Below are 25,564 nucleotides of genomic sequence, written 5' to 3'. Positions count from 1 at the left end.
TGTTATTTTTGCCAGTTTGCTGGGTGAGTGGTGAGACTTTAGAGTTATTTTGACTTGCATTTCTTTTATTAGTGATTCAGAACAGTACCAGGTAGTAATTCAGATTTCTTCAGAGAACGTTCATTTGGGGTATGGCTCTAGACTCTTCCTGATTCCTATAGTTTTGAATGGCCCAGCATTCTCCACAAATCATTTTTATGTAGATTTTATTTATTTTTATGTATCATACTTATCTGTGAACATTGTATCTACCTAGTAGAATGAAAGGTTCTAGAGGACAGTGACTGCCTAATTTTTATATTTATCTCCCCTTGTGGGACATAATACAGGAAAATGGAATGTCAGTATGTATGGCCTTTATTTTTGGAATTAGGAGGGGAGAGACAGAGATATTTAGGAGGCTTGAGGACAGAAAATTTAGAACAACCACTGTGAGTATTGGGGTACTGAAAACTATAAAGTGAACAATCTTAAGTTCTAAGAATTTTAATTATTTGTATAACTTAAGATATTATTAAAAGCCAGACATCTAAATAAAAATTTATTACTAGTTTAATACATTAACATTATGAGAAACTTCATTTTCTTGATCTCATATTGTATTACTATAATTACTTTTAGAGAAAAGTACTTTGTCAGCCATGAAAAATGTATGGAAATGTGAGCTACTTCCATTACAAGTTTAATCTATGCATATCAAATTTTTTTTTTTTTTTTTAAGTCAAAGGTATATGGTATTTATTTAGCACTTGACATTTGTAGAAGTGGCTTGTAAAAGTTGAGTAGCATTTTTAAAAAAAATGTCCTGGTTACTACCTTACTAGTGGAACATTTGAGGTACAAAGATGCTGGGGTTTTGCCTAATGTCATATCTATTAGACCTGAAAAGTATTTTGATTTATCATTTAACTATATTATGTTTTTCCTCCCCCTTGGCTTTTTTGTATAAATTCCTTTCCATTTTCAAGCTTGTTAATACACAAAAGTGGGGGGGGGGGAGTGAATGTATTATAGCATATATTTTTGCTATTTGAAGAAATTCTATTAATTTAAAAAACATTTACTTGAGATTTTTGGCCGTTAAGATTTCTCTTGGACTGATTTATCCTAATTCTTTATTTTTATTTTATTTTATTTTTTTATCCTAAATTCTTATTGTTCTTAAACTTTCAAGTAATTGGACTTGGGCTAATTGAATTGTATACTTAACATTAAGTTATTTTCTCTCTCTTTTTTTTCTCCTGAGGCTGGGGTTAAGTGACTTGCCCAGGGTTAGGTCGGAAGTGTTAAGTGTCTGAGACTAGATTTGAACTCTGATCCTCTTGAATTCAAGGTTGGTACTCTATCCACTGTACTACTAGCTACTCCCTATATATGATCATTGTCAATGATAAGGCTGCAGTACTAAGATTCCCATGGTCTGCTTCTAGCTAGATGAGTTTGTTTTTTTTTTAAATGTGGTTTAAACATTCAATATTTCTTAAATGCTTAATTTGCTGGGGTTGAAAGCAGAAATAGAGAAAGTTTTGATTTCATTGGTATCAAGAATTCCCTGTTGAAGAAGCAATACAAATAAAGCTTTTTTCTGCAATAGAAGTGGTTTAATCAGAAGATTCTCAATCATTTTAGATGTTGTTGAATGAGCCTCTTTCCAAAATAAGTTTTTTAAATGCATAAAATAAGATGCATAGGATTGCAAAGGAAGCCAAATACAATTGTCAAAATATTTAAAAACAAGCTGATAGACTCCAGATTAGGAACCTTTTGAAAACTGAGAGGTAAAATGATTTGCTCAATATCAGGACTCAAACCCTGGTCTTCTTGAATGCTTTGAGTTCAGTTTTATCCACTATGCCTTACTGCTCTTAAAATATATATATATATATATGTATATATATATATATATATATATATAATATATAATCAAAAATTATATTTATCACTAACTTTGGTGGAGAAGTGATTTCATATGATTGAAATACCATTTCATCCATCCTCCAGGCCTTTTTTTTTTTGTGTGTGGTTCTTGTTCCGTTTTCTTAAAAGAACTATTGTGAGGCATAGAGCTAAATGGTGGGTATCCAAAAAAAAATATATTTTCTGCTCTCAAGAAGCTTATTAGGGGAGATATGACATGTACACAGATAATTGCAATAACACTGTGATAAAAGACTGTGTAATAGAGATAAAGGAGATACACAAACATGGTACTGAAAGAAAATTGGGGAGGAATAGGGGAGGAAAGAGAGAGAAGGAGCCATATCTTTTTTATCTGTCCCTTTTTCTCTCAGAGCTGCCACTTTATAGAGTTCAGGCCCTTACCACCTCGTTTCCTAAACTATTAGTGTCCTTTTCATTGTTTTGCCTGAGTTTCTTCATTTTATCCTTAAAATAAATGCAAAATGAGGCACATGTTGATCTATTGAAGAAGTTCAAGTGCCTCATCTGCCTCTAGGACAGAATACAAACACATTGCATTTGAAGTCATTTATACTTTGGCTTCTTTTTCCTAGGGAGAGCAAGTCTTTTAAGGTTCTTAAGAATCTCTCATTTTCTCATCTGTAAAAATGGCAAAGTTATAGCACGTTACCTCACTGGGCTGTTTGTGAGGTTCTAATGAAAACCTATAAGATCTTTTAATTTAGAGTCTACCTGCTGCTCCCTCTGTTAGGAACTATCTGTTCACCAGCCTTCCTCGATTCTTTTCTTTTTCCTTTTTCTCTTCTCTACGTTTGTCTTAGAAGAGTTTCTTTGCCTGGGATAATGAAAGGTTCAGTGACTTGTCAAAGCCAATTAATGTCAGACAGGGCTTGAAGCGGAACCTTCCTCACTTGAAGGGCAATTCTTGGTCCAATATACCCTGCTTCCTTGTACTCATCAAAGTTTTTTCATGAAGACAGGAAATTTCTAAATTTTTTTTTTTTTAATAATCTGTGCTGGATTGATTGATTAGTGTTAGCAGAAGAAACTTTTGTTTTATCAAGGTCATTTTCTGGTTATAAAAACTATTTACCTTCATTTATTTTTGGTATTGCTCTTAAAAACAGAACCATTTTCCAAGAAACTTCTAATGTGGATTCTGATATATGGTAGAATAAATTATAATGAAGATCCTTCAGTTGGGAAGCTTCATAGATTCGTGGGGTTGTCTTCAGATGTTTTGTTGATTGTACAGTAGTCTCTTAAGAGATTTTGTGCACATTCCCAATATATTTCTAGTTACAAAAATTTATAATTTGTAACTATACTAATACATACATTATGAAAGAAAATGTTGTTGTTTTATCTTTCATCTTTTAAAAAGATATTTTTTCATAATGTATGTATTGTATTAGTATTCATGTCTTTTATAGCATGTCTTTTACTTTTTAAATTTTATTCATCATCAACAACCAAAAAAAACCCCTTTTTGCCTAGACCAGAACCACATACAAGGTATGTGCTGCTGCTGCTGTGGAAGTAGGGAATGAAGGACAGACACAGCTTAAGGAACTAAGGCCACCTAGGAATGACAGATAAAATGCTTGCCTACCTGGTGAGCACACAGCCTGTACTGAACTTAGTTAGGCAAAGGAAAAAAGCAGAGCAGGTGGTGGCTGCAAACATGGCCAACAGTTATTATAAATGAATTCTTATATACTCCTTACGAGCATGTGTTCTATTCTGGAAATCACTGGGTAAAAGATTTCTGGAATTTGATTTCTGTCATTGGAATTAGAAATGAATTTCTGAGGCTTATTTGAGTTTAATGAGGTCAGCTTGTCCAGGCAGAGTGATTTACCATAATTACTTTTGATTATTCTATACCACTTGGATAAATTTGTATCTTGCAACTTGGTCTCAGAAATGGAATAAATTTGATAGTTAAAAACCTCACCTTTATGCTTTAGCAGCTAATAGTCAGAAGAATTTTTTTCATTTGTATGTATATTTTTCTTTTGTCTTCTCTTAAGCCTAAATAAAAATCCTTTTTTACAATCCAAGTTGGTTCTCAAGAGCAGGAGTTCTTATTATCCTCAGGTCCAATCTTTGGATTGATTTCAGGGACTCTGAATTTGGATGAGGAAAAATTTAAAGCTTTGTTTTTCATTGAACTCTCACTGTCATTAAAAACATGATTTTGAGAAGAAATCCATGGCACTTAAAAGATGATGAACTTTTTAAACTGGTGTCCAGATTGAAAGACAGTACTCCAAGTGTTTGGGCAGAGTTTATCAGGTATATCACCTCTTTATCCTTGTGATTTCTTATTGTATCCTAAGGTAGAATTTAGCTTTCATACCTTGATTACTATTACTCTTGATTCACATCAATTTTTTAGTCCACTAAAATCTGCCAGTCTCTTTTGATACACTTTAATTGTAATTGTAAACCTGTTTTTTTTTTCTTCACTTAAAATGAAAGACTTTACATTTATCTCTTTTCAATTACATTTTCCTTTTTTTTTTTATCTACGTTTTTTCCTACGTTTTTTTTTTTTTTTTTTTTTTTTTTTTTTTTTTTTGATAAAGCCTGTTGTATTTAATCTGGAGGCAGAGAACCTAAAGTTAAATGCCATCACTAATGACTACTTCTCAGCTTCAGTTTCCTCATCTATAAAATTATGGGGTGAGATTGTCAGATATCTTTCAGCTCTAGATTTATGAATCCAGAATCTTCTGTCAGTTCTTCTGATCAAATGCCCCAAATTGCTTGAGTTTGGATTTCTTATGAAAGGTAGATAATTCTTAGTTAATGATTTGTTTCTTCAGAACTAGCTTTTAAAGAAGCCATTTTAAAAAAAAATATTTGCAGATTAAACATCCAGCGGGTGCTTTATTTGTTGTGTGTGTGTGTGTGTATCTGTGTGTCTTTACTTTTTTTTTTTTTTTTAATAGTTTTTTATTTACAAGATATGCATGGGTAATTTTTTAGCATTGATCCTTGCAAAACCTTCTATCTCGACTTTTCCCCTCCTTCCTCCCACCCCCTCCCCCAGATGGCAGGTAGACCAATACATGCTAAATATGTTAAAGTATATGTTAAATACAATATATGTATACATATTCATACAGTTATTTTGCTGCACAAGAAAAATCGGACTTAAAAAAACCAAGGTAAAATGAACCTGCGAAGGAAATCAAAAATGCAAGCAGACAAAAAAAAAAAAAAAAAGAGGGATTGGAAATGCTATGTTGTGGTTCACATTCATTTCCCATAGTTCTTTCGCTGGGTGTAGCTGGTTCTCCAAATTATTAAACAAATGGAACTGATTTGGTTCATCTCATTGTTGATCCTATTAAAATAAGATTGCCTTCTCTGCTCTCTCATCTTCCTTCCATGGTCTAATTCTGTGATCTGCTATTTTACTCTACAAGATAAAGTTTAGGGGGAAAAGGGAGAAGTAGGTTATAGAAGAGAAATTTTTGGTTTTCCATTTATTCTTGTAAAGTTTCAGAGAAAATCTCCCCAAAGAGAAAACAGTGAGATTGCATTCTGTTTCCTATTGAGCCAGAAAGAAAGTCCATAGCCCCAAAAGATAAGAAGCAATGAATTGTGACCATTCAAAGTTGTCAGGTCAGTGTCTGGGAATGTTAGGTTTCAGTATATGAGTAGGACTTAGGAGAAGGAATTATTTTCCTATATTGCCGCTGCTGCTTCTTTTTCTTTTCTTCTTCTTCTTCCTTCTTCCTTCTTCCTTCTTTCTTCTTTCTTCCTGCTTCTTCCATTAAGTGACTTGCCCAGGGTCACACAGCTAGGAAATGTTAACTGTCTGATGCCACATTTGAACTCTGGTCCACTTGACTTCAGGGTTGGTTCTCTATCTATTGCTCCACCTAGCTGCCCCCCTATATAGCTTCTTGTTACTGTTTTATCCTTCATTTCTTCTCAGTTTCTTGTGATTGGCACTATCTTTGTCACCAAATTAACCAACTTATAGAGATGAACTTTTGAAATATTAATTTTGTACAACTGTATTTGGGAACTACTTGTTCAGTATAGTCACTTGGATTAATACATGCTTATTAGCTTAATGGCCCTTACTTATATCTCCTTACCTTTCTCTTCTCTCTCTCTCTCTGCTTTTTTCCTTCCAATGCTTATCTTCTACTTCTTTTTAAAATTTATGTATATTTTTAAATAATAACCTTTTACTTTTCAAAATACATGCAAAGATGGTTTTCAACATTCATCCTTGCAAAATCTTGCATTCCATATTTTCTTTCCTTCCTCCTCCTTGAATCACCTAATTATTGAAAAGAGCCAAGTCCATCATGATTGATTGTCACATAATCTTGTTGCTGTGTACAATGTTCTCTTGATTGGTTCTACTCACCTCACTTAGCATCAGTTTATATAAATCTCTCCAGATTGTAGATATAATATAGATAATGGGAAGAACTTAACAGGAATGTATGAATTCTTTTTCTGTATTTTATTTTCATTATTTCTGTGTTTCCCCTATGACCTGTATAATATGTGCAGGCTCATATTTACTTGAGCTTTGGCCAGGTATAAACATATTTACTTAACCTGAGCTGATGACATTTATCCATATTTGACATTTATCGATATTTAGTCTATTAGCTGGACCACTATCTGCTTGATTGAGCCTGAAGGCCTGATTTTCTGTTTCCTAGAAATCAAGAGATTTTAGGGAAACAAACTTTCCATTCCAATCCCTCCAAATAGCAACTACCAAGTAGATGCCTCCCCCTCCCCTTCTCAATGCTCTCTTACTTTTGATGTAGTTTCTTGTATAAAAGCTATGTATCTTTACTACTTCTTTAGCCCTCCTACTGCAAGCTTTCTCTTTCTTATCTTGTGATGGGACTGCTCATCCTCCAGAGGTTTTTAATAAACAACTTTTCTGCCTTTTACTGAATGATCTCTGAGTAGTCATTTTGGGTAAGGGTCTTCTACATCCCTCATAAGACTGTTCTGAAATTAACCTGTTCAGTATTTCTTATAGAACAATAATCTTCCTTTTCTTTCATATACCATAACTTATTCAGCCATTCCCCAACTAAGGGGCATCCATTCAGTTTCCTGTTTCTTGCCACTACAAAAAGGGCTGCTACAAACATCATTGCACATGTGGTTCTTTTCCCCTTTTTTATAATCTCTGGGATACAGACACTGTATGGATTAAAGAGCATCACAGTTTGACAACTTTTTGGACACAACATTTTCTTCTTAACCTAGGAACTCTGGAATTTTGCTATAAATCTCTTTAATGGGATCTCTTTTTCAGGAAGTAATCAGTAGATTTTTTTTCAGTTTCTATCATCTAGATTATCAGGGCAGTTTTCCTTGACAGTTTCTTGAAAGATGATGTCTAAAGTTTTGGGTTTTTTTTTTTTTTTTTTTTTTTTTTTAATTTTGGCTTTCAGGTAATCCAGTAATTTTTAAGTCTCTCTCTTTTATCTATTTTCCAGGTCAGTTTTTACAGTGAAATATTTTACATTTTATTCTATTTTTTTCATTCTTTTGATTTCAATGTTTTGTTTTTTGCTGAGGCAATTGGGGTTAAGTAACTTGCCCAGGGCCACACAGCTAGGAAGTGTTAAGTGTCTGAGGTGGCATTTGAACTCAAGACCTTCTGACTTCAGGGCTGATGTTCTATCCACTGTGTGCCACCTAGCTGCCCCTTAGTTGTAATTTTAAAAGTATTTTCTTTAGTGAAATTTTGTATCTCTCCATTTGGTCCATTCTGTTTTTTAAAGGGCTCTTTTTTTCAGTGAATTTTGGTGGTTGTGTTGCCATTTGGCCAAAAATATTTTTCCAGAAATGTTTTTCTAGGCATTTTTTTTCTGTAATATTCTCTCTAAAATGTAATTTTCTTTTGTTGGGGTTTTCTTAGGGTTTTCTGGGAGCAGTCTTCCTTTCAGGTTAGTAATGCAGCCTGGGGTTGAGGTCCAAATCCTTTATTGTCTCTTTCCAAGTCTTACCTCCTTTCCTGCTGCCCGGTTAGCTTTCTTATAGTCCAGATCCTTTATTATCTCTTTCCTGGGGCTGGGCAGCTTTCTGGAGAGCCTTTCAGTCAGGCCTTGGTTCTGAGAGCTTGAGCTCCTGCCTGCCTTCTCTGGCTTCTGATTCTCCCCAACTCCGAAGGTTTGTGCTTCAGCTTGCAGCTACCACAAAGGTGGACAATGGAATCAATCTGTCTCAGCCTCTACTTCTACTTCTTGTCCTTTCTGGCCCTGAAAGCTTCTTGCTTATATGTTGTACACTGTGTACAAACCAGTAATTATATCACTAGGAAACCATTATTTGTTGTAGGATTAAATCAGTGCTAAACTAGATTTAACCATTGTCTCCACAATTCCACTTAGTACCTTGTTTAAGTTCTGGTCCATTAACATCTCCTTGTAGGATTAAATCAATCCTACTGAACCATGATAAATTAGATAACTATTGTCTCTTATCAATTCCACTGACTTAGTACCTTATAAGAATCTTTTGTTTCAATTTAGAGTTCTGGCCCATAATACTTTTCCTCATTGGATTTTTGTGTCCCCTTTGCCAGTTGACCTATTCTGTTTTTTAAAGTGATATTTTTTTCAGTATTTTTTGTGCCTGCTTTATATCAAATTGTTGAATTTTCTTTCAAGATTTTCATAAATCATTCTCATTTTTCTTCTCCATTTTTCTTCTTCTTCTTTGAGCCCTTTGATTGCCTGAGACCTTCTGTTTCCTTTTTGAATAAGTTCATTTCTGTACACAGATGAATATGTATACATAATTCTTCCCTTTTGAAACCAATTCTCAGTCATGAGAGAGCAAGCTTCAAGTATTGCCTTCATTCCTAACTCCCATTTTCCTCTCCACTATAAAAACATGTTCTTGTGTGACTTTTCTGAGGACATTTTCCCAATTCTAATTATCTTTTCTCTCTTCTAGGGCATCCAATTTCACCCCTTTAATTTGGAGAAGGGGGTATTCCAACATAATTTATATCCATGTTCCTTGTAACTGCTCTAATAATAAAATTCTTAGGAGATACATATATTTAACTTTATTAAGAACATATGATTACTTGTTCAAATTTACCTTTTTATGATTCTATGGAGTCTTGTATTTGAATATCAGATTTTTTATTCGCAGTGTTTGAATAGTTACTTTCAGGCTACTTGAAATACTTTGTCTTTGACCTGGGATTCTCTTTGAGCTCTGGAATTTGACTATAATATTTTGGAGGGGTTTACATTTTGGGATCTCTTTTCAGGAGGTGATAGATTCTTTCAGTTTCTCTTTTTCCCCATGGACTTATCAGGGCATTTTTTTCCCCTCGATAATTTCTTAAAACATGATACTTAGGCACTTTCTTTAATCATGACTTTTATGTAGTCTAGTAATTCTTAAATTCTCTCTTCTTGATATAATTTCTAGGTCAGTTATTTCTCTGATAAGAGCTTTTCATTTTTTCTAGTATTATTCTTATGACTTTATTTTATTGTTTTGAGGTGTCTCATGGAGTCATTAACTTCTGCTTGTCCATTAAAAATTTTAAGGAGGGATAGCTAGGTAGTGCATTGGATAGAGCATCAGTCCTGAAGTCAGGAGGACCTGAGTTCAAATGTGTCCTCCAACACTTAACACTTCCTAGCTGTGTGACCTTAGGAAAGTCACTTAACCCAATTGCCTCACAAAAAAAAAAAAAAAAAGAAAGAAAAAAGAAAAGAATTTTCTTCAGTGAAATTTTTTTCTCATTTTGCATTTGGGCAGTTCTGTTTGTTGTTGTTGTTGCTGTTGTTGTTTTAAAGTAAATTTCTTCAGTGAATTTTTGTGCTGCTTTTACTATTTGGCCAATTCTGTTTTTTAAGGTGGTTTTTTTTTCCCCCCCCAGCATTTTTCTTTTCTCTTACTCTTCTTTTCTCTTACTAGGCTTATTCTTTGTTCATAATTTTCTCGCATTACTTTCTTTTCCTAATTTTTCCACTACTACTCTTTATTTCTTTCTTTTCCAGGAATTCCTGTTGGGCTTGGGTACTGTTAGTATTTTCCTTGAGGCTTTTTTTTTTTTTTTTTTTTTTTTTTTATTATAATAGCTGTTTGCCCATTGTTGTCTTTTTTCTAAGTTTATATCTGTTTGGTCTTCCCTGCCACTTTATAATGACTTTTTATGGTGAGATTCTTTTTGTTGTTGTTAGCTCATTTTTTTCCAGTTTATTTCTTGGATTTGACCTTTATAATAAAGTTGAATTCTCCTAACTTGGGGGTTCTGGAGATATTGCCCCAAGTTTTAGGCTTTTTCATGCTGTGGTTTTCTTAGTTCTGGGGGTTTGCACTTTTGGTGTTCTCAAGATGATGTGATTCTGGGAGGAGTTTGGTTGCTGCAGTCTTGGAAACTACTGTAATCTTTTCCCTGGAAGAGCTCCTAGTCTTCTCAGACCATTTATATTTAACAGATTTTTTTTTGGCTGAATTGAAGCAGAGAAATTGATGGATAAGTCATAATTGATATTGAGGTTTTTCCTTATACTCATTTATCATATCACTAATGTAGAATTAATATAAAATCACCATAATATTGAGAAAGCATTTGAATTCTGTGAAATGGCTAAATTCTTCAGTGTAAGCTCTTAACATATGCCCTATATCTTTTGAAAAGTAAGAGATATGGCTATAAAGTATTGAAACAAATTTTCATATGAGGTATATGCTTCACTAAAATATATATTAGTATGTTTTGAATTGTATCATTTTGTCCAGTCTTTATGTGAGTATGTTATATTGTGGCAGCATAAAAAAAAAAGGTAACTTTTCTTTAGAGCAAAGAATTTATATCAGATTTTGTGAAATGTTAAATGAATCTGAAAATGAATCTTGGAGTTGTGATGAAACTTGATTTCTGAAGTGACCCAAGGTAAACTCTGCAGTATCAGTACCAAACTGATAACAGTATTAACTATCAAGCTCTTGTTTCATATGCAAAAGTACCAAACTTTTGCATTTGAAAATCACAAAGGAAGACTATAGATTCCTTATACTGACATAAGTGACATTGTTCTTACAAAATTCATTCCATAATACCAGTCAGTCCAGCTTACTTATGCAGAAATTCTTAATTTTTTAAAGGAGTTACTATAAAAGAAAAATGGTTGAATTGTAGTGCAATGATTGGCATTATTACCATGACAGTGAACCATGTTAGTGTGGTGTCTGTGGAAATTCGTGATAAAAAATATTACTCAGCTTGATTGTCCACTGTGTTTGGCTTTGAATGCTTTTTGACTGTTTTCAAAAATTCAATCTACTATCAAAGGAAGATTTGCTCGCTATTGAGGATTTTAAGAGTGTTGTTTCTGAAGGTAGTTCTAAGAGAACAGTTTTCACAACGCTGTGAGCGTTGTTAGCATCACTGGAATTACATGGCTGTACTAGGTTACTACTGCGTATGGGACAACACTTTTCTGGATGTGTAAGTTCTGAATATATACATTTATTTAAGAAAAAAACAACAATCTCATTATTTTACATACCTCATGCTGCCATTCTAATGAAAATATTTCTTTTCTTTTTTTTTTTTTTTAAGCTAGATCAGAAAAATCTTCTGTACATGAAAACATTAAACAATTTAATTTTCTTTTTATTTCAGTTCCTGGAATAGATGGAGGTGCTTTAACTGATACTACTCTCACAGATTCCTATTTCAGCACCAGCTTTATTGGAGTCAATGGATTTGGAAGTCCTGGAGAAAACAAGTTTCCCATGATGCAGGTAATGTTAGCAAGATTTAGTATAATTATTCTGTTTTTCAGTAGTTTAGCTATATTTTATGTTAGTCATTATCTGACTGCTAGAGAGTAGTTTTCACTCCTGCTTTTAGATCAGAGAAGAAGGTCTGCATCTGCAGGTTAGTCTGTCCTTAGGTACTTGGAATAACAATATGTAGTTTTTCTTTTTGCTTCCTCTATCCTCCACCCTCCTCTCAAAAAAAATCATTCTTTTTTAATAGGTTAGATCAGATTAAACTGCATATAAGGTTGGTTTTGGAGGGGGGAAAAGTTTTTAAAAATCAATAGCTTGAGGATGAACAAGCACATGCATATATGAATCTCAATTTGTTCATCTGTTAAATGAGGGTAATATTTATACTTAGCATAGAGAATTGTTATGTAAAACTGTATAAATGTGGGGTATGGTTCTTATTTCATTTATACCCACACATTTAGAGATGAATATCTTTCTGAGTATTGTTTTTGCTAATGCAGATAGCATGTTATCATTTCTTTATGGTATTTCACTGAATCACTGTTCTAGCAAACATGTTTTGCCCAAAGCTTTCTTTCCTTAGAAGCAGACTTTTTTTTTTTTTTTTTTTTTTTTTTTTTTTACATTTTACATGTGTTACAATATAGTCTAAGTACAATACATGTGTGTGAATATCATTTTCTTGTTGCACAATAAACATTAGAATCCGAAGGTACATGCAACCTGGGCAGACAGATTGTAGTGCTAACAATTTACATTCACTTCCCAGTGTTTCTTCTCTGGGTGTAGCTACCTCTGTCCATCATTGATCAACTGGAAGTGAGTTGGATCTTCTTTATGTTGAAGATTTCCACTTCCATCAGAATACATCCTCATACAGTATTGTTGTTGAAGTATACAGTGATCTTCTGGTTCTGCTCATTTCACTCAGCATCAGTTGATTTAAGTCTCTCCAGGCCTCTCTGTATTCCTCCTGCTGGTCATTTCTTACCGAGCAATAATATTCCATAACTTTCATATACCACAATTTACCCAACCATTCTCCAACTGATGGACATCCATTCATCTTCCAGTTTCTAGCTACAACAAAAAGAGCTGCCACAAACATTTTGGCACATATATGCCTCTTTCCGCTCTTTAGTATTTCTTTGGGATATAATCCCAGTAGTAGCGCTGCTGGGTCAAAGGGTATGCACAGTTTGATAACTTTTTGGGCATAATTCCAGATTGCTCTCCAGAATGGCTGGATTCTTTCACAACTCCACCAGCAATGTATTAGTGTCCCAATTTCCCCACATCCCCTCCAACATTTGTCATTATTTGTTCCTGTCATCTTAGCCAATCTGACAGGTGTGTAGTGGTATCTCAGAGTGGTCTTAATTTGCATTTCTCTGATCAGTAGTGATTTGGAACACTCTTTCATGTGAGTGGATATAGTTTCAATTTCTTCCTCTGAGAATTGTCTGTTCATATCCTTTGACCATTTATCAATTGGAGAATGGTTCGGTTTCTTATAAATTATGGTCAGTTCTCTATATATTTTGGAAATGAGACCTTTGTCAGAACCTTTGTTTTTAAAAATATTTTCCCAGTTTGTTACTTCCCTTCTAATCTTGTTTGCATTAGTATTATTTGTACAGAAACTTTTTAGTTTGATGTAATCAAAATCTTCTATTTTGTGATCAATAATGATCTCTAGTTCTCCTCTGGTCATAAATTCAGAAGCAGACTTTTTAAGATTTCTTTTTTTGCAGAGGCATGATTGGGAACCATCTTATTGGATATTTCTCTTAGCTTTTGGCTTTCAGCAACATGCTGAACACATTATACTTGCCTCTTTGCACTTCTTTCTCTAGCTTTTGCCACTGTGCCACACAGACTGGTCTTATAAATATTTAGGCAGAATTGGAAGGCCCCTTGTCCTGAAATACCAGTCCCTTCATAGCTTTGATAATCATTCCCCTATTATTACTTCATTCCTTTTGACATTGCACATCTAGGGGAAAAGGAGGTTGAAGTAGGAATGAGAACTGATTCTTAACTTTCTTTGTATCCCTGGCATTTAGCACAGTGCCTAGATATAGTAGGCAGTTAATAAATGGTTGTTAATTTGACTTGGCATGACAGAGGAGAAAAGAAAGCTTTGAAGACAAATTTCTCCCAAAATTTTTATTTTTGTATGCTGCTTTGTTGTGTTTTTGGGAAAGAGTAGTATACATAGCTGAATCCTGTATAATACCATAGTTTGAAAAATGATGATCATTTCTACAATACTAACTACTATTGCTCATTTGATCTTTAATGATTATCCAGTTTTGTTTTATAATAAAGTAGCATTGATTTATGAAATATTTCATTTCAATTTGTTAAATATAAAGAAGTGTTGTTAAATATCTATTATATATATATATATATATATATATATTTTTTTTTTTTTTTAAAAGATGTCACATTAGGTGTATTGTATAATATTTTCAGTATCCTGTCAGATTAATTTTATTTATCCTACATAATAGGGTAAAATAGTATCTAGAAGATAATCTGAAAGATCTTTGGGAAGACAGCAGATTTTTCTTTATAATGTTTTAATTTTCTTTTGAGATCCTCTCCTACTTCCATTTGGTACAGTTTGTTTAATTTGTGAGTAAAGGTTTTATTCATTATGATACATTTATATAGTATGTATTTATGCACATATGTATATATATATATCTTTTAAGAAAAACATTTTTTAATTAAGAAATCATTTCTCAGCAATGTTTCTTGAATTAAATATGTCAGTTAATTATTATACTTAGCACAAAAAGTTTTTTAGGTAGTGTGCAATTATCAAAAGTAACTACAGTAAATAATCGGACATAGTAAATCCTAACTTTTCTAAAATAAGGTAAATTGTAACATTAATTTGTGTTTAGGACCTGCCTACATTTATGATTGAAATGGTAGTCACAGTCTAGATGGGTTAAATCTATTCTATATATTTAGAACCTGCCAGAACTTTTTTTTTTGGGGGGGTGAGGGGTAGGGGACAAAGAAGACAAGGAAAAAGCTGATTCAATAACATAATTTTAATCTATTCAATTAAAAATAATTTCATAAAATTATAAATTATATATTAGTTGACAGATGCATGTTAATGTAAATTATAAAAGTTTCTCTTACATTGAATGCCTACCAAAATCAGAGTAAGGTGATTTTACATACAAAAGAAATTTTAGTAATTTTAATGTGAAAAAATAATAATCTAATGTTTGAGTCAGAAAACCAACTCTGAAATGTATGCCATATTCATGCTTTGTTTTTTTGGTTTTTTTTTTTCCCTCTGTTAAAACTTTGCTAAGTATTTATGAAAATTTTAATTTGGCACTTTGAAGTGGTAATTTGCAGTGGAATTTATTTAAAAAAAAAAAAAAGATTATCCAAATAAGTTCCTTTCTCCCAATTTTCTGTAGATTTAATTCTCTAGCTACATATTTTTAAGGTGCATTTTGTTCCTTAGGATTATATTCCCTACATAACTAAATTTAACAGTATGTTAGTCATGTTAAATTATAGTTTAAGACAATTCAGAATACATAAAAGAGCTATGTAATTTATATAATGGCTATAATTCATATATTTCTATTGCATATAGAAAAAGTATTTTCTAAACAAACGAGAAACATAGGATCATAGATTTAGGACTGGAAGTCACCATAAAGATTTTTCTAAGTCTAACCCCTTTATTTTACAGATGAAGGAACTAAGGTCTGTAAAAATTAAGGGACCCAAAAATCACACACTTCAGAGCTAGGATTAGTATTCTAATCCTCTGATTGGAGATTCACTTCATTGGAGATTCATATTTTAGATTAATTACATTCCTTTCAAAAAAATAAACTTTTGATTCTGACCTTCATTGCTCCTCTTTTCCCCTATGCAATTAGTATGGAATAGTGAGTTTTCACTTAGTATCGGTAATTTAGCTCTTAAACAGTATCATGGACTTATCCTTCTATGTGATGCGAGATAGTAAGTTACTGATAGCTGTTATCTTAGTTGCCAGTAAAGCATCCCATTGAGTTAAATAAAAATCTAATTTCTCCAAAAATATATAAATAATCTAGTTTCTTGAGCTAAAATTTGAAATGGAAGTATGCATGTATCTACCAGTTATTGGAGGAGATTATTGGCTGAGTCCTACCTATTGGCAAACAGCCAATAGTATTTATATCTTGGAAATGTTGTAAGGTCTTTTAGCCATTTAAAAAATTTTAACACATTAATGGATGGGGTATTTATAGAAAATATTTATTTTTATATTATTTTAGATTAGGTAGACTATAATTATGTTTATTTGGGAAAAATTTGGAAGCATTTTGAAATGATGTTCCACTGTTAATGTGAAAATAATTATCAGAATGAAGATGTTGTAGGTATGCTTTCTTGAATTACTTCATTTATATAATCCAGTTAGTTTAGTTTAATGTTCTTTGGAAAGGTAATTATTTTGAGAGAAAGGGGTTGATAAATTTTCTTTATGTATTTAAAAAGGAGATTTAGCCTTCAGAATGTTTCATGGAAGAAAGGGGTAATAACTCTTTAGTGCCAATTACTGTGATCTATACACATCAGAATGTGCATACACAGCATAGTGGGAAGAACAAGCAGAGACTTGCAGTCATCCACAATGCAACAGAATGTATGATGTGTTACGCCTCTCTGTGGAATGAATCACTTAGAAGTGAAAAACTTTGTGGAAGGTCAGGAGTGCTAGATAATTTAGAGGCAATATATCATGTGAAGAACTATTGGATACATGATGAATAATTAAAAGATCTTCTCATTCACAAAATAAGTCTTATATGAGACTCAATTGAAGGAATTAGGGATGTATAGACTGTACACAAGATGACATGGGTAACACAAAAGCTATTTTTAATTTTTAAAAGGCCCTTACATGGAAAAAAGATTAGATTTGTCCTGTTTGGCCTTGGAATTAAGAAATAAGAATGAAAAGAGGCAAATAGCTCTGAAGCTCATATAAACTTAAATGTCGAGAAGAGTTTCCTAACAATTGTTTTAACGTGGATTGGGTTTAGAGGAGTGAATTCTCTCTCCTTGGAGTTGTTCAGATAGGGACTTGTTGACAGCATTTTGGGTATGTTACTGTGAAGATTGTATTCAGTTTGGAATAGATGATTGAGTTCCCTTTCAACTTAGAAATTCTGTGAGGCTTTAATTAATACTTTGTATCCCATGGACCCATGAATAAATGGGAGGGTGAAAATTCAGTAAGTTAGACTAGTTGCCTGGTTATTTGGAAAAAGATGGAAAAACAAAACCAGAATTATTTATTCACGTATTCATTAGCTTTTCAGTTGCATTGTGATGAACAGTGGGAAATGGGACTACAAGTTGTGCAAAATTAAAAGTTCCATATATACCTTTTATGATGAAAAAATAACCTATAGTAAATATATTATTGACTGTTATTGACTCACTTAACTTTTTGTTACTTTTATATGTTCCAGTTCTTCAATCCTATACCCCTACCTTTATAAAGTTCTGTCTCTATTATTTTTCAGAGGATGACTAATAGCAGCAGTTCCCCAAGCCTTCTTAATGACAGTGCCAAGCCATATGCCAGCCATGGTAAGACCTGAAACTTTTTAAAGGGTGTTTAAGTAAAAATCAATAAAGCCTCATTCTATGTTTCTAAATAAGTAGAAAAGGGTAAAAATTCTTGTATTAACTTTTTTCAATATTTTCTGTATTGCATGATTCAAAAACTTTTAGAAAAATTGTTCTGGAATATATTCTGAAGTTAAACAACTGATAATGATTTTAACATTTCATCCTTTTTTTTTTTTCCATTTCAAATAGAAATAATCCTATTAAATATCGAATAAAATGTGCTGGGTCACTAGATTGTAACTTTGAAATGTTAAAATCATAGGGTAGCATGAAATAAAATAATGCCACCAGTTTTTGAGGTGATTTTATTTTAAATATAAACTTGTACTATATTTTATATTTCCCCTTTTTCCTTTTGATGCTTATGTGGTAATCGCTTTGTATTTTGTCCTGTTTTACACTATTAAGGTAATAATAATAGTAATAATTAGTAATTAAAAAAAAAGATAAATCATTATTCAGCTAAATTATGGAGTAATATATTTTAAAGGATTCAGTTTTCTTGCAGATATGCAAATCTAAAGGTTAATTTATGGATTTGTTAACTATAATGCCTATAGGATAGAGAAACGCAAGTGTTAGGCCATTAGTAAATGGAGTGTAACAAATCAGAAATGAAAACATATATAAATATATGGTAAATAGGATTTGATACACATTTAATTTTATGAAACAGCTAGGTTTTTGAAAATTGTAATACACTTTTCAGTTACCTTTTTGGTAACATTCAGTTGCAGATAATTAGAATTTTCGACTAGGAAAATTTAATGATTTTATTTGAACAGTGCTTTAAATATATGGATTTTGCTGTAAAGGGGGAGGGAGGCAATGTGATACAGTGAGTAGAGTACTGATTCTGGAGTCATGAGAATTTGATTTTAATCCTGCCTGTGATTATTAGTGCTCTCTGTGACCTTGGGTAAGTCACTTATACTCTCCAAGCCCAAGTTTCTTTATAAAATAAGGGGTTTGGAGATCCCTTTCAGTTTTAGATCTGTTTCCAATGATCTGATGTTTGTTCATTTGGTTGGCTCAGTTCTTACCTTCTTGATATGGAAATGAAATTTATGATGATTGTAAAATATAGGAAAATATAGATTAATTTACATTAAAGATGTTGTAATTTCAGAAAAATGTAGCCTGGAATTAAATGGCACAATTTTTAAAAATAGCTTTGTATTGGACAGTTAATGTTTGTTTTAGCTACTAAAATAAATTTTGTTCTTTCTATACTTATTAGCATTATTTCTTCCCTTTTTTTTCCCAATCTACTTGTCATATCATTTAGCTAAAATGACAAAAAGCTTTGGCTGGGTAGGGTAATTATCCCTTTTGCAATAGATATTTCTATAAGCATTATCTTTGAAGTCAATTATATGTTTGATTTTTCTTTAAGCCTGAAATATATATGCACGTTTATGTAATTGTTATGAAGTATTTGACTAAATACTGATTTAATTAATTCAATTTAGAACTAGCACAGTATACTAAACAATAAAATTTAATTTGTATGATTTTGGTTGAGTGTGTCTCTTTTTAAATTTATGATAGACATTTGCTTTTTTGAAAAATTTAGGGATCTATTATATCTCTTGCTATATTATATATAGTAGTCTACAGTGATAAGGTAGAAACTTTATTGTTACTTACTTTCAGATCCTTTAGGTTCACCGGGTTCATCCTTGTTTAATGACTTTGGTGCCCTCAGCATCTCTCAGAGGAGGAAGGTAGGTTACTGTTAGATTTTAATGTAAAACGATTAAAGGATTAAAATATCTTGTAAATATCTTGAGGTTGGGCCAGTTTTAATTTAAAAATAGAAGATATTTTCTGGGATGTATTGTTGCTCCCTTTGCCTTTCCATTCACATCTTTTCTATGTGCGGAGTTTCCTTTAACCTATGTGCATGAAATAGATAAACTATGGTATGTTGTTACAAAATTCTTTTTAATAATTTTTTTTGACATTTTGTTTATTTTAATATATGTTCTATTCAGTTTAGTATATGATTTTGTCATAGTATTATGATTTTTCTATTAAAATGAATATTTTAAATATCTTTTAATCATGTTTTATGACTTGTTTTACTTTACTTGAGTTTCAAAGATGCTGTTTTTAATTTAAACTCCTGAAACCATTGAACAATTATTACACTACAAACAGAACTTAAAGTTTTTATATCTTTAAATAAGCCATTAAATTTTTTAATAACAGACTTCAAATATCTAAATATAGATTTTATATATATATATTTTTTTTTTTTCTGTAAGTATAAACAATACAACACATTTCAAATATGTAAGGAAAGATTTTGATGTCCCAAAAGAGCACTATAAAAACACTAGATTTGTTGCTAGTTATTTGGAAGTGTTACAGTTTTTTGAAAATAGAAGTCAAAAGATTTTACTATATTTTTCTCCATGTTGAATTTTCAGTAAAAACTTCCAGTATTATTAGTAAAAGAATAAATCATTTAAAGTGTACTGGCTTTTTTTTGACTTTGTTTTTATTAACATTTGGGATCTATAAATGGCTAGAAATATTTTTGGAAATAACTGTTTGGAAACTAGGAAAAGGATAAAAAAATACAGGATAATTTCCGTTTCAGAAAAACAGATTTTTTGATTTACCTGGGACCAATGGTTAGAAAATGTGGATCACCCAATCTTCTGGGAGATTCTTTTTCTCATTTCCAAAGACACAAATCATAAGGACACCTTATTTTTCTAGAACAGCTCTCTGGCAGCTTTGTCAATTAAAAAGAGTCAAGTATTAGAAAGTAAATGCAAAACAAATGCTGCTGAATACCTCAAATGCTAGATGCTTGGTTCAAAATTCATGTACTAAAACTGGAGGTGTGTTATTTAAAGGAGAGCTTGGAGTTAGAGCCTCTTTACTCTTGACCTGACACATAGTTATGATGTATAGTTATGGGTTTTCTTCACTAGCTAATAAAAGTAGAATAGAGGTGGGGGAGGGGAAGGAAAAAAACTTAAAAATAATCCCACAGAAAACCATAAAAAGTAGTAGCAGAAAGCTCAACAAGAGTAGACGGAAAAACTTTTTAAAAATCAAATACAAGAAATAAGACAAGCACAGTCTGGGATTACATAGTATTAATTATATACATTCATTGTACTTACCTCATGCCTCAGTGGAACTTGAGGCATCATTTTTATTAGGGCACTGTTTATAATATTTGATGCATTTAATGACAAACTTCAGTTATCAAGAAACTCTTTAAATAATATTTTATTTTGTTTAAAATGATAGAAGTGTGTAATTTAGAAAGATAACATTCATATGAGGAATATAAAAGAAAATAGATATATGAAGTAATGTGAAATAAAAACAAAATCAGAAGATCAGCAAATAAGCAATTGAATCCTGGGGTCATTGGGGAAGCAGAATCAAAGGAGACTTAGAAGAAGGTAATAACTGAATGACTATTATAGTTGTCTATGTTGAAATTTATTTTAAAAATTGACATATATACATATACACATGCTTGATTATATTCTTTAAAGTTCAGGTTAAAATTATTATTTTAAAAAATCTGTTCAAATCAATCAAAATAAAGTTTGATATTAAAAGGGCCAAGTCCATCCATACATACTTGAACTATTTGATTTTCTGATTAATTTCTTAGTGACGTTTGATTGCTGAGATTTATTAGTGTAGTAGAATATGACAGTTTCAGAACTGTGTAGAAGCTAAAAAAAAAAAAACAGCTAGAAAAGTGGGAAACATGACAGATTGCCAAGAAAAAGTAAAAAGAAATGCCATAATTGTTTTAAGGAAAAGTTGCTTTTTAAAAGTTATGAGAGACCTTGTGATATTTATTATATTTATTATAGATATTTATCCTCAAAGCCAGGAGAACCACTGACACAAATATCCTAACTATGGGTCCCTGGACAAGTCATGAGTATCTCAGTGCTCTAGGTCAGGACTTCTTAAACTGTTTCTGTTTGTGACTCCTTTTTTGCCTGTGAAATTTTCATGACCCTGAGCATATAGATATATAAATAGAGATACAAATCAAGCATTTGCTGATAATAAATCATAATTCTGCTACCTATACATTTAATTACTCCATTGAGCTTGCAAACCACAGTTTAAGAAGCTGGGTCTAGATAACTTGAGAGTGTAAATAGCAGAGAGGGTGCAGACTTGCATCTATAGAAGAATTTGCTCATATCAGTTCCTTGATTTTAAAAATAATTTTGAGGCACAGCTCACCAAAACATCTGGAGAAAACATTCTTATTAGCTTTTTAGAATTATAGCTCCTAGATCTGAAAGAGATCATCTAATCCAACCCTTCTAGTTTTCAGGTGAAGGAATTGAAAGTGAGAGGTTGAGACTTAACCAGGATCTCAGAGAAAAATCTGCCATTTGAACTCAGTGTCAGAGTCCAGCATTCTTCCTCTGCCCATGCTAGCTTCTTCACTTAATGTAAAGCAAAAGAGGAAAATCAATTGGTATATTTTCTTGATCTGAGAGAGGAAAGGCTGACAATCAAAAATATAGGACATTTTTTTCCACCTATTTTTAACAGTGATTAGTAAGTGGCAACTATCATTTATATAAGGGTAGGAAACAATTAAAATAGAGCATTTAAGAAAGTGATATTTTAAATTAGGGTAAATTTATGATACTTATTATTATAAAACTATGAAATTATAAACTTTGAGAAAATTGATGTCCTTGAAGTTTGGAAAAGGACAAATACAACGATACCTGTGTTGATCCCTTATTCTTTAGTCTCCAAAGACATTAGTTAGTATTTATATACTTAAAAGACTACAAAATGCATGGAGATCAGTCATTCACCTTAGTTTAAGTAAAGAATCTTGCCAAAACAATTTACCATATTTATATAATAAATTCAACCAGGAAAAGTGGCTAATTTTATCAGTTTAGTATATCTATTACAGATAATTTTATTAGAGTTCCAAAAATATGCAACATGATTTCTATACTCTGAGGAACTCAGGAGCCTCCAATAAGAAAGACCATAAAAAATACTTACAAGTGCAAATGAATGCTAAATGAATATGAAGTAGAAAAGTATAACAGTCCTACTTATAGAAATTTATAGAGGACATTAGTTTGGGGCCGAGTTTTGAAGATGAAAGATGTGGATTGATAAATGAGTCTGCAAAAACTTTAGTAAGTAGTGGGAACTTTAGTAGGGCCTTTTTTTTTTTAAACCATTGGAAAATTTCCTTAATTTTCAGAAAATGGTTTCTTCCTAATTCATGGTTTTAAAACACAATGTTTACAGATTTCTTGAAAAAATACTTTAACATAACTAGGGATTTCCTTAAGATCATGTCATTCAGACATATTTAATTTGATCTGCTCTATCTCCTTTAGACCCCAAGCACAACATTGCTCAAAGAATTGGGATTTGAAAATCTAAATATATATAGATGTAGAGATAGATAGATAGATAGATGGATAGATAGAAAGAAAGAAAGAAAGAAAGAAAGAAACAGTCTTAAAAAAAAATCCCAAACCACATTGTTAGTCTGGGTAATATTTGTTAGTGATTAAAGTACTCCAAGATGAATATATACTCTCTTCTCTCCCCCAAACTTATAATCAACAAGTATCCAAGTCCTTGAGGGGAAGGGGGGATAGCAAAAAGTGGGGAGTGGGGAGTCCTTCAGGCCATAGAGTCTGTTATAGAATTGTATCCATTTACTTCATTTAAGGAATTGAGAGTATGCTTCATTTCTAAGATGTTTGTTTTCAATTGACTTTTAGTTGGGTATGGGGGCTAAGTTGTATGAAGCTAGAAAGAATTTTCAAAGAACTAACATAAAACCTGACAAAAAGGAGCCTAGTGAATAAAATCCTAAAAACAAACAAACAAAATTTGTCAGAAATGGGAAGACATTAGAGATTAAAGTACTGCATTTTATTGTAAAAAACTATTTAGAAAGAGAATTGATAGAAATCCAGGAATTCTCTGAACCACAAACACAATGATTTTTGAAATACTGTTACTTCAGTTAAGAATACTAAGAAAGTAAAGATAGTTCATTAAAAGTTGATAGTGTTTTAATAAAAGAAAAACTACAACAGAATTTAGGTTGCAGCATGTTACCTTATGAAATGTTATTGTTTCCTTTATTTGTATGTGTCCAGCAAAATATTTTCTTGCCTTCATTCTCTTAGTTGACATCAAAGGTATTGAGTTGATCTTAGGAAGAATTTAGAAGTCTTTAAGGTTTATTTTTGACTTTCTAATTTCTTCTTTGTAATCTTACTGTTTGTCTTCCCCTAGCTAGTGATCAGTACCCTTCCGTTTTCTAAATTTGTTTTGCCTATCAAAACAGGAAAGTATTACATGGCAATTATATTTACTGATTGGTTAGTTATTCTTTTTATGAGAATATTTAAGTGAATATATTATTTCAGCTAGACATTATGATATTTAAAATTTTATTTATGTCCACAGAATGGAAGATTGTATAACTGTAAAAGAAATTTTGGGAATTGGTAAATAGAATTGTTTTTATTTATTTATTAATTAAAAAAAATTTTTTGCTGAGGCAATTGAGGTTAAGTGATTTGCCCAGGGTTACACAGCTAGGAAGTGTTAAAGTGTTTGAGGACAGATTTGAAGTCAGGTCCTCTTGACTTCAGGGCTGGTGCTCTATCCACTGCGCCACCTATCTGCCCCTATAGAATTGTTTTTAAGTGGGTAAGGGAGTCAAAGCCTTAATATCATATTACATTAAAATATTAAATTAATCCCTTAACATGTATTGAGGTCAGTTTTGACCACAGTTATGATTTATTTCTTTTGGATTGATTTCCCCTTGGGACAGGTGGTAGAAGGGAAAAGCACTTTTATTTTCTTATAATGGCCTCTTTTCGCTTGGGCAACAAAAGGTTGAGGTTTAAATTGCTAAAGGCTTATCACTGGGAGCAGATGTAGGGAAAGGAAGATGGGAATAGGTGGATTTAGGAATATATTCAGTCATTAAAACAGGTATCCTCATGAGGCTTTCTTCCTTCAGTTTCCCCAGTTTTGGTAAAGTTAGGTTTATCTTTCCTTTCTCTTAATTTTAACAGTCCTCTTCTTTTACACTTGCTTCAAGAATCTCAGATATATATTTTATATTTTCTGGAACTTGTGAAGTTATTTTATTTAAAATTTGATAGCATTTTTTTCCTGGAATATATCCTTTTTGAACCTTCTATATTGTTTCTACTTCCTAGTAATGAAATTTTCGGTGCAATATATTGTTGGGTCATTTTTGTTAATAGAAATAGAATTGTCTTAAGTCATTTTAGAAACTGAAAATGTTATTAGGGTGTACTTTTAAACAATTATAGCATGCTGGGAAATTATATAGCTGGGAAGTAATCTTTTTTTAATCCTAGGTCAGTCTCTTTTTATAGAATATTAAGTCTAAGTTTGGTTTTTTAAAAGAATAAAGAGAAAATTGAACATAAAATAAGCATTGTTAAAGTGATATAAGATAGTGCTTATAGAGAAAGTTCTTATTTTTTATTTTTTTTTCTGGCTATATGTACATGTATATTAACTTTTTTAATACACACTTCTTTATGGATCATATTGGGAGAGGAAAAAAAAAGAAAAAAGTGAGCATAGCCTTGATGATTTAGAGTCAATATCCATAGTTTTCCTTCTGTATGCAGATAACATTTTCTGTTAAGGAAAGCTTTTAAAGACTTATAGTTAGCGGGGAGAAAAGAGAAGAAACCATAGTTTTTGGTGTTAATCAAGCGGATGCTGATGAAGAGTTTGTTGACAGTTACACTTCATCTTTATAGGTGATTAAGCTAAAGGATGTCAACAGAATTTTTTTTTTTTAATTTTAAGTTTTTAAACTTTGCAAAGGTCTTTGACTAAATCAAGTCAAATAGTCTTGTGAAATGGGTGCTGTAGATATTGCCTGCATTATTCAGATGAGGAAATAGACTCCGGGTAAGTGACTTGCATATCCACAGTTTATATAGATAGTAAGTGTCATAGACTGCATTTGAACCTAAAGCTTCCAACTTCAAGTTTAGCTCCCTATTTACTTTGTCATACAACAGAGCAGTATTAATTGATCCATGGAAAATTTAATAGGTGATTTCAGCCACTTATTTTAGGTACCAACTATCTTCTAGACATGGTGCTAAGCACTATAGATACAAATTCC

At 31.9% G+C, this 25,564-nt stretch overlaps 1 protein-coding gene across 4 annotated transcripts in view; it reads left to right on the top strand.

Moving 5' to 3' along the window:
- Positions 1–25,564, top strand: part of PAN3 (poly(A) specific ribonuclease subunit PAN3) — a 133,605-nt gene that overhangs the window by 7,146 nt on the left and 100,895 nt on the right. For all 4 annotated transcript variants that reach the window (XM_074303576.1, XM_074303575.1, XM_074303578.1 and 1 more), the window contains exons 2-4: positions 11,582–11,703; positions 17,265–17,331; positions 19,030–19,100. In XM_074303576.1, the coding sequence (XP_074159677.1) occupies positions 11,582–11,703; positions 17,265–17,331; positions 19,030–19,100 (260 nt within the window). The remainder of the gene's footprint in view (positions 1–11,581; positions 11,704–17,264; positions 17,332–19,029; positions 19,101–25,564) is intronic.

The sequence above is a fragment of the Sminthopsis crassicaudata genome, chromosome 3, assembly GCF_048593235.1.
Source record: "Sminthopsis crassicaudata isolate SCR6 chromosome 3, ASM4859323v1, whole genome shotgun sequence".
Classification (NCBI taxonomy): Eukaryota; Metazoa; Chordata; class Mammalia; order Dasyuromorphia; family Dasyuridae; genus Sminthopsis; species Sminthopsis crassicaudata.
Note: the sequence above shows the minus strand (reverse complement) of the source record. Positions and strands in the feature narration are given on the sequence as shown.